The sequence below is a fragment of the Triturus cristatus genome, chromosome 8, assembly GCF_964204655.1.
Source record: "Triturus cristatus chromosome 8, aTriCri1.1, whole genome shotgun sequence".
Taxonomy (NCBI): Eukaryota; Metazoa; Chordata; class Amphibia; order Caudata; family Salamandridae; genus Triturus; species Triturus cristatus.
Window position 1 is genome coordinate 334,727,864 of NC_140591.1, and position 14,718 is coordinate 334,742,581.

General features: G+C 48.3%; 1 protein-coding gene across 2 annotated transcripts in view; it reads right to left on the bottom strand.

The window, feature by feature from the left end:
• Nucleotides 1–14,718, bottom strand: part of FLT1 (fms related receptor tyrosine kinase 1) — a 389,921-nt gene that overhangs the window by 118,388 nt on the left and 256,815 nt on the right. For both annotated transcript variants that reach the window (XM_085621641.1, XM_085621640.1), the window contains one exon: nucleotides 2,787–2,922. In XM_085621641.1, the coding sequence (XP_085477767.1) occupies nucleotides 2,787–2,922 (136 nt within the window). The remainder of the gene's footprint in view (nucleotides 1–2,786; nucleotides 2,923–14,718) is intronic.

A 14,718-nucleotide genomic window follows, 5' to 3' on the forward strand; every position in this document is an offset into this window, starting at 1 on the left:
TTTGATAGGATAACTTTCAGACATATTCCAATTTCATCCTAGGTGGATAAAAAATTACACTTTGGCACCGATCCACATATATATTTTGGAGTATGTGTATAACAGTACTCCTGTACTATTCTTACATACTCTTTCTTACATGCATTTGGGAATTGGACCTAAGACTCCTAATATGGGAGTAACTTGAAATTATTCAGGGAATATTCATCTACAATTAGTACCACTAGTACATTCTTTATTGACACTTTTACTAATATAGAGTCAGACGTTTTGGGCTGATTCAAAAAGGCATGTAAGAGTACATAAAAAAGTACTTTTCTAATATCACTTTCTGTAGCAATACATGTTTTTGTAAATTGGCTCCTATATGTTTGCTCGCGCTGTGTGAATTCCATTGGATTTCATTTCCTTGATTGCCACTTCCATGTATTTTCTGACAGACAATGAACATGTGGGTTTTTCGGAGGAAAATTGATCTACCAATTTGAAAAGGCAAGTAAAATGTTTAATTAATTTAATAATGTGAGCTAGGTGTGGTGGTATATTTATTGTATAACCATCACATGAGCTCAAATGAGTGCAGGCCCAGATGGATGAGATTAGGGATTCATGTTCAGGCTACGTGTGCTTAGAGAGTCAATGGGGAAGAAACTGGCCCTAATTAACCTGTCATGGGCTGGCTGGGGCCCTTCAGAAGGGATGTATGTCGTTACAACGCATACTTTTACAACGCATGCACTTACAACGCATTTTTTACAATGCAACATCCACTACAACGCATTCCATTACATCGCATGACACTACAACGCATTTTTAAAAACTACCTTTACAACGCATTCCATTACATCGCATACTACCTTTACAACGCATACCATTACAACGCATAATATTACATTGCATTTAAGGTAAGTATTGGATAGTATAGGGGTAAAAATTACTATTCTTACTCCAGGGGGTGCAACAGTAGGGTAAGTGTTGGATAGTATAGGGGTAAAAATTACTATTCTAACTCCAGGGGGTGCAACAGTAGGGTAAGTGTTGGATAGTATAGGGGTAAAAATTACTATTCTAACTCCAGGGGGTACAACAGTAGGGTAAGTGTTGGATAGTATAGGGGTAAAAATTACTATTCTAACTCCAGGGGGTGCAACAGTAGGGTAAGTGTTGGATAGTATGGGGGTAAAAAATTCTATTCTAACTCCAGGTGGTGCAACAGTAGGGTAAGTGTTGGATAGTGTAGGGGTTTTAATGTAATATTATGCGTTGTAATGGTATGCGTTGTAAAGGTAGTATGCGATGTAATGGAATGCGTTGTAAAGGTAGTTTTTAAAAATGCGTTGTAGTGTCATGCGATGTAATGGAATGCGTTGTAGTGGATGTTGCGTTGTAAAAATTGTGTTGTAAGTGTAGTGCGTTGTAATAGTTGCGTTGTAAAGGTTGTTCCCCCTTCAGAAGAGTTTGGTGGTCCCTGAATGGTTGTGGGCCCCCCTGCACTGCAGGTGCTGCAGGGGTCTGGGTTACGCCCCTAATCATATGAATGGCGCAGTTCAGCTCACGCTGCGGGCTGTGTTGTTGCATGCAAGCCGATTTTTTGATTACTCCAGCCATTAACACCATGTACAGTTTCTGCAACACAGGTAGTACCTTTTGATGAAGCTGGCACATAAAGGTGGAGGTCCCCTGTGACTCCACACCACCAGGAAGAAAACTGTGGCACTGGCTGCCTCTCATTCACTATTTTGACCTATTTTGCATGGTAGCCCCACACGTTCCTTCCTTCCTTGCAGGACAGCATCTTCATTCAAAGCCGAGCAGCACACCACACCGACAAAGGTGATTGGACATGGAGTTAGTGCTAAAGCAGCAGTGTATAGAGAAAGCTGCTGGTGTTGGACCTGAAGCAGTGTGTGGCATGGGCTGGCATCAATGTGGTGGGCTAGAAAGTGTGTTCGAATAGCATTACTTGGTCCACTACCTGTGGGTTCTGAGCGTCTACCTGAATTGCGGTTTGCACACATGCCACTGCTTGATGCCTTGTTTTATTTTACTCGGGACAAACATAGCTCATTATTCAATTTTGAACACGAAAGTTTCAGATATAAAACTCTAAAGATAATTCTATCCCTATTTACTGAAAAACGCTCTCATAACAACATTTGAAGCAAACTGTGTGGCGTGGTGACACAGTGACCTGCATGTTCTCCCGCATGAAATTGTTCATTTTATCCACCATGACAATGCACATATTATCTGGCACAATGTCGCGCAAGCCTTCAGCCACAATGGCACATTCTATGGCACAACATTCTGAGGACATTTGGGAATTTTATGTGACACAATGTTAATAGGGCATCAAATGGTTACATTCAGTACTACGAGGTGTGGGGGCACACTTAATCATGTTATGCATCAATATTCTGAGAACATATGGCCACATGATACATCACAATGTTTTATAATCATATGCTGTTCTGCAATCACTGGGATACTTAGCACACTAGGGAATATTGTGTAAAAATGTGGCCCAATTTGAAGCTTATTTTTCAGTGCAGTAGTATTTTTTCTGCACAATAAGTGACCACAGTCAGTGGTTACTACATTACAAACATATGGGAACAAACATTATGAGGTGTATTTCGTGAAATTTACTTATTTTCTTAATAGTCCAACTTTAATGTCTTCATAGTTTCTTTGTGAACCTGTTAAAATGGGAACAATATTTTAAAAAAACACTAAAATAATCCCTACTTAGCCATTGAAACTCAGCTTTGACCTTACATGCTTACCTAGTTTCAGTCTTTCCACTGGGAACTCCCATTTACTTGCATCATAGGGAAGACGTTCACATTGTTCATCTAAAGGAACTTCCTCTGGGTCCATGATGATGGACAGGTAGTCAGTCTTAACTTCAGGCGACGTCGGCTGCAAAATACAGAACATAGCATATTACTTGAAGGAAAGGGAAAAAAGTGTCAATAGACTCTATAAATTAAGATACGATTGAATGTTTCATATGTGTTAATTCTGTCTTCCTCTCAAATGACCACTCTGATATCTGTGCCTTCAAAAATTCATAAACACAGCCTTACATCACATACTCATTATACAATGCATGTTTTGACCTGCGTGTCTCGAATAGGCATGCCTCAACTCAGTTCCATGTTCGGAAAGAGTTGAAGATGCACCTCTTTAAAGAACACTACATCCAGTATTTGAAATGAGAAACAGAAGTGCAGGTACACTGTACCAAAGTACCTGCTTGTTTCTGAAAAGTGCTGGTACTTTCCAATTAAAAGTATTATGTTTTTCTTGAGAAGTGCAGGTGCTCGCCCTCTCAAATTAAAAAAAAGTGTCGTACTCAGTACCGGACAGTACTGGCCCATTTTAAGCTCTGAATACATCAAATGCAGTAGCAAAACACTTGTGCCCCCAGATACAGCTACTTCACCTGCCACTCATTCATTGCATGGACAAAGGCTTGCACCCAAACAAACATGCACACAGACATATATTATATTACTGACAGTTGTTTCTTTACCAGGACTTTTTCAAAGCATTTAAATGCCTAGAAAAAGGCTATGTCTATACTTATAGTGGAGGAAGGGCGAGCCAAGAATCTGACTTGACTCTTGGAACCAAACCACGAGCCGAGCCATTGGGGCAGAAGTTGACTGGCCCACATTCGGATATGGACATGCTATGACAGGCCCAGTTACCTGATAATCCATGTTCTAACCTGTCTTGCATCATGTTTGGTTAAAGTCTTTTTCCCGCTTCTAAATACTATTTAATACTGCATAAATTAAGGTTTGTTTCTCCGTTTTAATAAATGTGAATTTTTTGGGAAAAACTGTCTTTATGTGTCACATATTTATTGTAATCTACGTGATTAATACAATAAACTTTTTGCTACTAAACTCTCTTGCACCCTGAAACCAGAGCATGTGACTTAACTTTTCTGTAGCATCCCTCATTGGCAGTGGCGTAATGAAACTTGAGGGGGCCTCTCACAAATTACATGGAGGGGGCCCTCTATGCTCCAGACCCAGTCAGGAGCTTTCAAGCAAGTGGCCTGCTGCCTGTGCACAGTGCAGGAGGGGGCCTCCCGCACTACAGGGGCTGCACGGGCCTCTTTGTTACGCCACTGCTCATTGGGCTTTTTAAGACTTTTGATGTAGACAGACCCATCCACAGGCCCGCGTGTCATTTCCCAGCACTGCTGCTCTCACCCGCCACCACCCACAAACAAGCATTTGCAATGCAATTGGTCTTGCACTTGCGAGAGTTTAAGCTATTGGCATTGTAAATGATAATGCCTTTTATTTATCTGTTTTGATAATTAACACATATAAAAGGCATTGTCATTTACAATGCCAATAACTCAAACTCATGTAAATGTGAGACCAATTTCACTTCAAAGAAGCGGCCACCATTGTCCCGGGCTGCTTGGAAAGTGAAAGAGTGCATGGCGCTCTGAATGTTGCAGGAAAGCACGTTGTGCCTGCAGTAGGAGAAACTCATTAAAGAAAATAGTGCTTATAGACTAAATAAGACATACCATGTAACAACAGAAGTAAAAGAGACCGTCCTCATGGGAGGTTACAAATGAAGACAAGGCGTTACTAAGGAGAGACTTACAAGCCTATTAACGAATCAGAAGCCAGCATTTACAAAGGACAATGACACAAGCCAATGAAAATTATGGGCAGAGAGTGGATGGAGCTTCAAGTCCATGCTCGAATACAGCATGCCTTGCAGAGCAGCGCATGCGCTGGCATGCTCGATCTAAAAATTAAAAAAGTTTGAACGCTAAACATATATTTTCAGTTTGGTAGTTAAAATTAAAAACACACCGCCCATGTGCACTATAGATGCACTCGCACAGGCGCACAATGTCTAGCTGGTGTGTACTGAACCTTTGGCATCAGAGCAGATCCACAAAATACTTTGAGTTCCACATTAATTAGGCTGTTAGAATTGAAACATTGTGAAGGATCTATGTTAGTCTGTCTAGTGTTAGATGAAGCCTTCAGGCGGCCTGACACGCCAGGCTTAATCTATGATCCCACTGGAGAAAGAGCACAACCTTCTGTGCTGCAGGTGGGTTCAGGCTGGGTTTGCACATCCAAGCCACTTATGCAAATTCACTCCAGTACTCACACCCTATCAGCACCTCAGCGATCATCGCCAATGAGCAGTGATCCCTATGGCCCACGGCTTTTTAAAGCAATGCGCTGGCACCGACCGCTTTCTTAGATGCTGCACCGGACACGGGGTTATTTTTGTAATTCAACGCACGTGCATTCTCTGCTAAACAATTACCACATGGCATGATAGAAGAAAGAAAAGTATCTTAACAAAGGAGCAAAAAACAACTGGTGAAAATGTTTCCCTCATTTTGTGTAAAACGCATCAAGAAAATGGATGCGAGATGAGAATGTATTATCGCAGTTGTAGTTTGAATGGTGTTATTCTTTAAAATCCAGAACTATTCGCAGTCACAACACTGGGCTGTTCGTAACAGTTCCTGTTTCCTTAAGACTTTGTCTGGGCAATTCTTGTCCAATCAAAGAGCTAGGTGTAAGGCTGCACTGCAAACAAGTTAGTACACTTCCCCTGTTGATGGTAAACCAAACAATACGAAGGCTTCGAAGAACAGCATCCTCTCGACCCGGGACACACTCTGCAGGCGAGGCATTGGGTGTGAAAGTGGCATTTATATACAAGAGCGGGAAAAGTTCAGGTATTAACTTTTTATGAGGGCCTTGGAATTAGGGCTTGCCCAGGCAAATTATTTTATTTGTCGAGCAGATCCTTCCCTCAAATTCTTAATAGGTGATGCCCCGATTTATGACCTGCAGCGCCCCCAGAGGATGAAACGGCAAATGCGCCTATACTACAAAGCTGCTTTGGTTCGTCTGCCGCCCTTACCATGGTTCCTACTAACTCTGTCACATGGGACTGCTGCAGGTATGCATGTAGTGCAGTATTTTCCCTGGTGCACATACCCACGAAAAGCAAAGGATGGCTCAGTGAGATAAGCTTCCGCTGATCCATTAAGGTCACAGCTCAAATCCCTGACTCAGAGTTTCATCCTTGTCCGGTAGGTAAATTGAGTACCATTACATTGTGTAATAGTAACACATATTCTCTGCATTTAGAACCAATATAGGAACTCTATTAAAGCAGCCTGATATTAATTATTAAGTGATAGGTAATTTACTGAAATGACAAAGGCATGAAAATAAGTTGGATATCAGTAAAAAAAAGTTGATGTGGCTTTGTGAATGTGTGAGAAGTGTTTGGATGGCATCTTGGGTTCACTGAAAAACAAGTATGTTAGTGTGGAACAGGTCCGCCATTTCTGAGTAGTGCTTTCAAAGGGCAATTGACACTGTTTTTAGATTTTCTAAAATATTAGGGAGTAAGCCAATAGAATAATTGCTTTGTGTGTTTAAAAGCAAATGTCTTTCTATTGTTTCATTTGGTGCTGATGTGTGGGGTTATTCCAATAGTAAATCCCTTCAAATAATCGAGAATAAATTTTTAAGAAGGCTTCTGGCTGTCCCACAACCTACCCCCAGTCCTGCCAAGTACCACGCATCAGGCGTTAGACTAACGCATTTCAGTGGGGTGCATCGCATCACCCCACTGAAATGCATTGTCACGCATAGCGCCTCAGTTGTCACTTAAGCTATCGCTGCTTAAAACTAAACTGGGGTGGCAGCAGGCAGCACGCTGTGGCGTGTGCGCGCTGCTCCAACAGGCTAGGAGCATGCTTGCTAAAATAGTAGCAGCTGTTGCAGGCTGTATTACAATGTATTTAATCTACAAAGGAGATTGATTCCTGCTGCGGCGTGGGTGACGTCACATCCTGCTGCTGGAGTTTAGGGAGGCTGGCTAGTAGTATTTGTAACAAATCATGGGGCTCGCAACCCCTGCCTCATTTTGTCTTGAAGAATTAGGCTTGATTAATCTGAAAGACCATTTAAAACTGCAGCCGTTGAGCCTAGCGCGCAACCAAGATGGCCGCGTAGGTGCGAGGCTCCCGAGGACCTCCGTGACCTCCTACATAAATCCTGAAAACATCCTGTCCTAAATGAGGGGACTGTGTTGGTGAGCCCGAGCTGAGGTGTCACCCGTTTTCCGCTTCCAAATTGGACCTCGGACACCGGCGGGAGCACCGAATGAGGTTTGCGGCCTTCTCCACGCCGGCCCCCCGGATTGGAGTTACGGGGCGATCCGGAGACAAAGTGATCAACAGCGGCGGGCAGGGCTGGGCGACTCGCGTACCCCGCACTTTCACTTTCGCTTTTGCACCCTCCTTGCTGTATAGGCGAGGTTGGGTTGCGGGGCGGTGTGCGGTGGTGTGGCCGCGTTGGGGTGCCCTGGTGGCCCGCCGGCTGTGATCCGTCCTGCGGACTTGTGATTGCCCCCCCCCGGAGCCCGTGAACTGGTTTATCGGCCTTTTCCGAGGTGATTGGCACGATTTGGGGACTGAAACCATGTCCACAAAGCAAGATGGCGACCGGGCAAAGGTGAAATCGACCCGCCGTGGCGCAGCCCATCAGTCCAACAGCATGGACCGTTACACCCTCCAGAAGGGATCTTCCGAGGTGCCGCGTAGGTCCCCTGAGGACCCGACTGATGCTCCTGCGCTGCCCGCGGATCTGACCCTGCGAGATGTCATGGGCGCTATCGCCGAGATGAAGGCCTCGGTGGACCAGCGCTTTGACACACTGGCGCAAATGATCGACTCGGTCCACGTGGATGTTGGCCTGGTGAGGGCTGATTTATCCAAGACCAATGACCGGGTCGATTCCTTGGCCCACACCACCTCGGGCCTTACAGCGGACGTGGCGGCCCTCCAAAAGGAGGTGCGCCGGCTTGGCCAGGCGAGCGCCCTGCTGGATCGTCGACTGGAGGATTCCGAGGGTCGGGCCCGGAGGAACAATGTCCGCATTGTCGGGGTGCCGGAGGGACGTGAGGAGGCGGCGGCGGACCTGTTTGTGGAGGACCTGATTCTCACCCATCTCCAGCCCCGGGGGCTGAGTAAATTCTTTGCGGTGGAACGTGCCCACAGGGTTCCCGGAGGAAGACCTAAGGCCGGAGCCCCTCCGAGGCCTCTCATTGCCCGGATTTTCAACTTTCGGGACAGAGACGCTATCCTTCAGACTTCTAGGCAACAAGGACCGGTCAGACTGGACAATATGGACGTAAACTTCTATCCTGATTTCACCCCAGCGGTCCAGAAGCAGAGACTGAGCTTTCTCGGAGTCAAACGTCGTCTACGGGACTTGAACCTCAAGTATGCGATGCTTTTTCCAGCTAAGTTGCGGGTGGAGGTGGATGGCCGCACGCACTTTTTTGATCGTCCCGAGGCGGCCGGGGACTGGTTGGACTCCTTGCCCGGGGATCGGGGCCGGGGGGGTGGGGGGGGCGCGGTTGGAGGGGAGGGCTCGCCGGATCAGGACTGAGGGATTAATAGTAGGCCTCGCTCTGGACAACATTGTCGTCATTTTTGACTGTTCGTTAAGTCTCCCTCCTGTGGAGGTGGTACGGGGTCTCTTGGGGGCTCTCCCTCCTCCTCTGGGGGACTAGTTAGTTTAATCATTCATGGGGCGACAGGCACACTGCACTTTGGGGGGGCTGTTTGGGCTCATGCAGGGGTGCAGGGAGGGGGGAGTTCTGTTGGGATGGGTGGGTTGGGGTGGGGTGTTGTTCGTTTCTACCGCAAGGCAAACCCTTTATTGTATTGGTGGTTTCAAGGTGCTCTCCGGGGGACGAATGATGGCTTCTGTACGTGATGGGGGGTAGGGACCTGACTTTATTGTCCTGGAACGTTAACGGACTGGGGGATAGGATTAAGCGAGGTGTGGTCCTGCAGTATTTGAAACGACTTTCGCCAGATGTGGTCTTTCTGCAGGAGACACACCTTATTGGTAATTCCTTTTGTGCCATGAATCGACGTGGCTATCGCTTGGTGGCCCACTCGGGCTTCACGTCGGGCTCACGGGGGGTGGGCATCATGGTGAAGAACTCGCTCCCGTTGGAAATAGACGAGGTGCGCCATGATGAGAGGGGACGCTACACTGTCTTAGTGGGGAGAATGGAGGGTAAAGTAGTTGTCTTTGTATCAGTGTATGTCCCACCGGGGTTACAGTCTACGACTTTTGCAGACTTGGGGCGCCTCCTCCTTGACCTTCCGGGGGGGCTTCTGGTGGTTGGGGGGGACTTCAACGCGGTGGTTTCTGGGACCGTGGATCGTCACCCCCCTAGGGACCTCCCCCGGGCTCAGGCGTGGCTGTCCGGCTTCTTAGATACACTGGGATTGGTGGACTGCTGGCGCTTAAAACATCCCACGCAGCTGCAGTACACTTTCCACTCGGGTGCCCATGGTAGCCTCTCACGGCTTGATTATGTCCTTGTCCCTGCGGCCTATGTTGGGAGGGTAGGAGAGGTGCGCCATTTGGCGCGGGGTATTTCAGATCACTCCCCGCTCCTGTTGCACGTTGATGTCTTCCCGAGGGGGGAGGGCAGGGTAGCTCCAATCAATGCCTGGTATCTGCGCGACCCCACTGTTCGCGCTGATTTGATTAAATCCTTGCAGCGGTATTTCGATGAGAATGTGGGGTCCGTCCCTTCGGCTATCTCCCTGTGGGAAGCCTTCAAAACAGTTCTTAGAGGGGAGGCCCTCTCCTTTATTTCCCATGCCCGGCGGCGCGAGCAGGAGGAGGTGACCCGGGTGGAGGCCGAAATCGCTGAATTGGAGGGTGATCTAGAGGGTGGGGTGACGGATGCTGCACTACATGTCCTACAGCTTAAGCAGGCGGCCTACAGGGCCCTCGTCACGGAGGCGGCCAGGGGCCTCTATAGAGAGCAACAGGGGCGACTGTATGATGTGGGTGATAAGGCTGGTAAACTGCTTGCATGGTTGGACAAAAAGAAGAGAGCGAGTCGTGTGGTCCCGCTGATTGAGAGGATGGATGGTGTGCGTGTCACCGAGCCAGAAGACATTGTCTCTTGTTTCGCGGATTATTTCCGCGAGGTGTATTCCCCTGTGTCTCCCTGCTCGGAGGAGGATTCCCATGCCCTGCTTAGGGATATCGCGCTGCCTTCCCTTTCGGTGGAGGACAGGGTGTCGTTAGATGCCGCTCCTACCTCCGACGAAATTGCCCTCGCTATACGCTCGGTCGCATCCGGCAAGGCCATGGGCCCGAACGGCATCCCTATCGAGTTGTATAAGCTGCGACCGGATGTACTGGCACCCCACCTCCGTGCGATGTTCCTGGCGGCCCACTCGCTGGGCTCCCTCCCGCCGGACCAACGTCTGGCTACAATCGTGGTGATCCACAAGGAAGGGAGACCTCGAGACCGGGTTACATCCTACCGGCCTATCTCGCTCTTGAATGCGGAGCCCAAAATCCTCGCCAAGGTGCTAGCCAACCGGCTGGTCGGCGTGGTGGGCGATTTGGTCCACCAAGACCAGTCCGGCTTTATTCCCCATCGCAACACGGCCCTTAATCTGCGGCGCTTGCACGGGGTGCTCGCGCGTGTCCCGTTTGTGCGGGAGCCGGCCATATTGGCGTCCTTAGACGCCACCATGGCGTTTGACACGCTCGAGTGGCCATACATCTGGGCTATGCTGGCGAAGTTTGGATTTGGCCCGGGGTTCATCAGCTGGGTCAAATTGTTGTATTCGGGCCCATTGGCGCAGGTGGTGGTGAATGGAAGAGTATCGGTCCCATTCGAGCTGGGACGGGGCACGCGACAGGGCTGTCTCTTGTCGCCGCTCCTGTTCGCGCTGGCCTTGGAACCCCTGGCGGAGTGGCTGCGGTGGCACCCTTCCATCCGTGGTCTCCGTTGGACCCCCGAGTATGAGGACCGCGTGTCCCTATACGCTGACGATATCCTTTTGTACCTAGCCTCCCCGCGTAAATCACTGATTGTCCTGGTTGATGTTTTGCGCTCATTCGGCCGCAACTCAGGCCTTGTCATCAACTGGGCTAAATCATGTGTGTATGTGCTTTCCAGGGAGGCTCCCGTCCTCCCGCGGGGCTGTCCGATCCAGATTGCCTCGCAGGGGTTTCGGTACCTGGGGGTTTACATTACTCTGGACCCGGAGGCCCGCTACGAGCGGAATTTGCTTCCCCCCCTCCAGCGCTTGAAGGAGGACGTCGCGCGCTGGCGGCGCCTGCCGCTTTCGCCGCTCGGCCGGGCGGCACTGTTTAAGATGATGTCGTTGCCACGCTTCCTGTACGCTCTCCAGAATACTATGGATTTAGTCCCGGCGCGCTACTTCCGTGAGGTGGAGAGTCTACAGCGCCGCCTGTTCTGGGACGGGAGGCCGCGTATTGCCCTGACGAAGTTGACGCTCCCATGGTACGACGGGGGGATTGCCCTCCCGGATATTAAACGGTATTACTGGGCCTCCCAGCTAGCTGCAATTAATCATGGCCTTTACGGGCCCGCCTTAAACCCGGCATTTGAAATGGACAAGATGCTCCTGCCTGGTGGCGACTATAATCGAGCGCTCTACTCTGGCGCGCCCGGACCCCGCCTGACGGGACCTACGCGTGTCATGGTACGAGTATGGCACGCGGCTAACGCAGCTATGGGATGGAAGGACTGTTTGACCCGGGCATCACCGTTGTACGCGTCTGAGAGATTGGGCTCCCTGTGGACCTCGAAGGGCTTCGAGAAGTGGGACACGATCGGCATCAGTAAAGTGGGGGACCTCTGGACGAGGGGGGGATTTAAAACATTCGAGACGCTGCAGACGGAGTTTCAGCTGCAGGGCAGTGAATACTTTCGGTACTTGCAGGTCCGTCACGCGCTGGGCTCAGTCTTCCCAGACGTCGCCTCCATCCCGGAGTCTTCCCCCCTGGAGGATAGAGTGCTGGATGGCCACGTTCCGGACAGCACGATCTCCCTCATCTACAAAAAATTGATTAATGATCGCTCGGGCTTGCTGACCGGCCTCCGCGAAGCTTGGATTGCCGACGGGCTGGAGTTGGACGACGAAGACTGGACTTCCGCGGTGGCCTCTCCGAAGGAGGTGGCCATACCGGCTCGCCTTCGCTTCGTCCAGCTTAAGATACTCCATCGGGTTTACATGACGGGGCCAAGGCTTCTGCGTATGGGCTATGCTGAGGATGGGTTGTGTAAGCGCGGGTGTGGGGCCTTGGCGACTTTTTTGCATATTTTGTGGGAATGCCCGAAGGTGGAGCGATTCTGGCGTGGTGTGCATGAGGTTCTGCGAGTGGTTACGCATGTCGCGCTGCTGCCTGAAGCGAGGAGATGCCTGCTGAATGTGTGGGAACCAACTGACTACTCGGTCCCGCAGACGCGATGGGTGACTCTGGGATATATGATAGCTAAGCGTGACATTGCTCAATTGTGGGGATCCCAGAGGCCCCCGACGGTGTCGGCCTGGAAAGAACATATGGATTGGTGCATGTTCCGGGAAAAGGTGGTGTATGTGGCGAGGGGTAAGCCTGGGGCATGGGTGAAAGTATGGGGCCCCTGGAACGCCTACCGCGGGGGTATCTGCGCGCCACCATTGCTGCCTGCGGCCTCACCAGCCCCGTCCCCTTAGTTGACTCCTTTCTATAGCCCCGAGCACGGAGTTCCCCCAGTCCTCGATCTGTTCCCTTTCCCCTCTTTAGTCTCCTGTTGCTGGTTGGGGTTCCCCATCCGGGGAGCACGTGCTGTTACTTTCGATTGCGGGATGCCTTGCGGGTGTGGTTTTTGTGTTGTGTGTATAAAATGAAACCGTATTGTGGGGTCAGAGTGATGTGGCCCACGACGCTGATACCTCCTGATCTTGCTTCTCTGCACCGCCCAGTGTTTTTGTATGTATGTCATATGCTCCTGTCACTCTAGCGGCCGGCCGGAAGGTTGTAGGCCCATACTTGTATATTCTTGAGATTGCAATAAACGGTTTCAAAAAAAAAAAAAAAAAAAAAAACTGCAGCCGTTGATACTTTGGCTTAAAATTTGGAAACATCCGAAGCCCACTTCTGTAGGCAAATTCTGAGTGATTGCTTGGCTCTGTAAAAATCTCTAGAAATTACTTGGCTGAAATGTATTACAATTAGCTTCACAAAGATGGGTGTTCCTGAATATTTCTCCAACCCAGAATGTCTTGAAGGTGTCTCATTAAGACAAATTAAAATATTGTTTTTATAACCATCCAAATCTGGTCTGCGGGTGAACTGTAGTATTAGAGCTAGAGAACTCCCCCAACCTTTCTCTCTTCGGCCGCCACCTTACTTACAGATAGTTCTCACCGAAAGGCAACGCGTTTTATTGACAAGGCTTCACCTTCAAACTTTACATTTCTTAGTAGCTTTCCCAGAACAGGGTACTTGGTTCCCGTCTATTTCTCCTTGTCCCTGTGATGGTGTTGCACAGCAATATACTAAGCACTTTATTTTATTTTGCTCTTTTTATATCACAGAGAGAAGGCAGTTTCTTTGCCCATTACTTTTAACATTAGGAGGAAGTTCTCATGAACAGGCTTTGGCCTACCTTTATGATTTGGGTACCCCACAAGTTACATATGCCGTTCTGAACTATATTTAATGCCCTTCAAAGATTCGCAACAAGTACTGATTTTGCGCCTATGTAGAGTTGTGAATGTGTACTGTTTGGTGTAATATTTATGAGGAGCTCTCAATTGTATCGCATGAAGTTTGCTAAGTTGTTTTTCTTCTATTTTACTCCTAAAGATTTTATTATGTCTGGTACAATGTTGATGTGAAGATATTTTATATGTGAAAATTGTATCTGTACTTTTATGGCTTTATTAAAAAAAATCGAATAAAGATGATGAGTAGTGCTTATAAGTTGAACCTACAAAATACTGCCCATGTACTGACAGAACTGCTAGTAGAGCATGGGGTGAGAAGGCTACTTCACCTAGGCTGACTTTGTGCATTCCTGCTGTTTAGTTATGGGTCAAGCTTCCAATCCGCTTCTTCTCCTTCTGGCCTCAAGCTATTGAGGGAAACACTTTGTGCATTGGCAAAGAAACTGCTAGGAGGCAGACTGACTTGTTAGAACCTACCTCAAGGATGCATTATTTTATGGTGTAAAGCCCTGCCTAGCAATTGTAGTAGCTAGGAATTTACGTTAAAAAAACAACAGGTGATAGTGTGGGAACAACCATGTACCACCCATGAGACGTGTTGAAGCAAAGGAGCACTTTGTGCTCCTATGGTCTCTTTGTGTTACTATAAGAATTATTTTGCAGTGCAACATAAAAGTTTTGCACTGGAAAGTGAACACTTTATACTTCGTGCTACTTTGTGTCCATTGCGTGACTTTTCAGAAGTTCCAAGTGTTGATTAACCTGCCCCTTAATGTTTTACTTGGCTATCACAATGGGGGCCACAGCAGCAGTTTGTCTCAGTACCTGCTTTTTTCAGAGACCTGCACTGCCACTGCTAAATCTATCTATTTATCACATTGATGTATTCTCAATAAGGCAAATAACCTTAGCCACTATTATGTGTCACCATAAAAGCAGACAAGAGGCCTGCATTGCGTGCTTGACCTGAGCCCCACACAAGTCTCCGGCAAGGCTGATGCCTTGAATTAAAATCTACGGGGCCAATTCACAGAACTAATCTGAGACAAAATCCTAAATTTTCCACTTTTGGTATTCACAGAAGGCATTTAGTAGACTTAAATTAGGATTTTGTCTTAAATTAG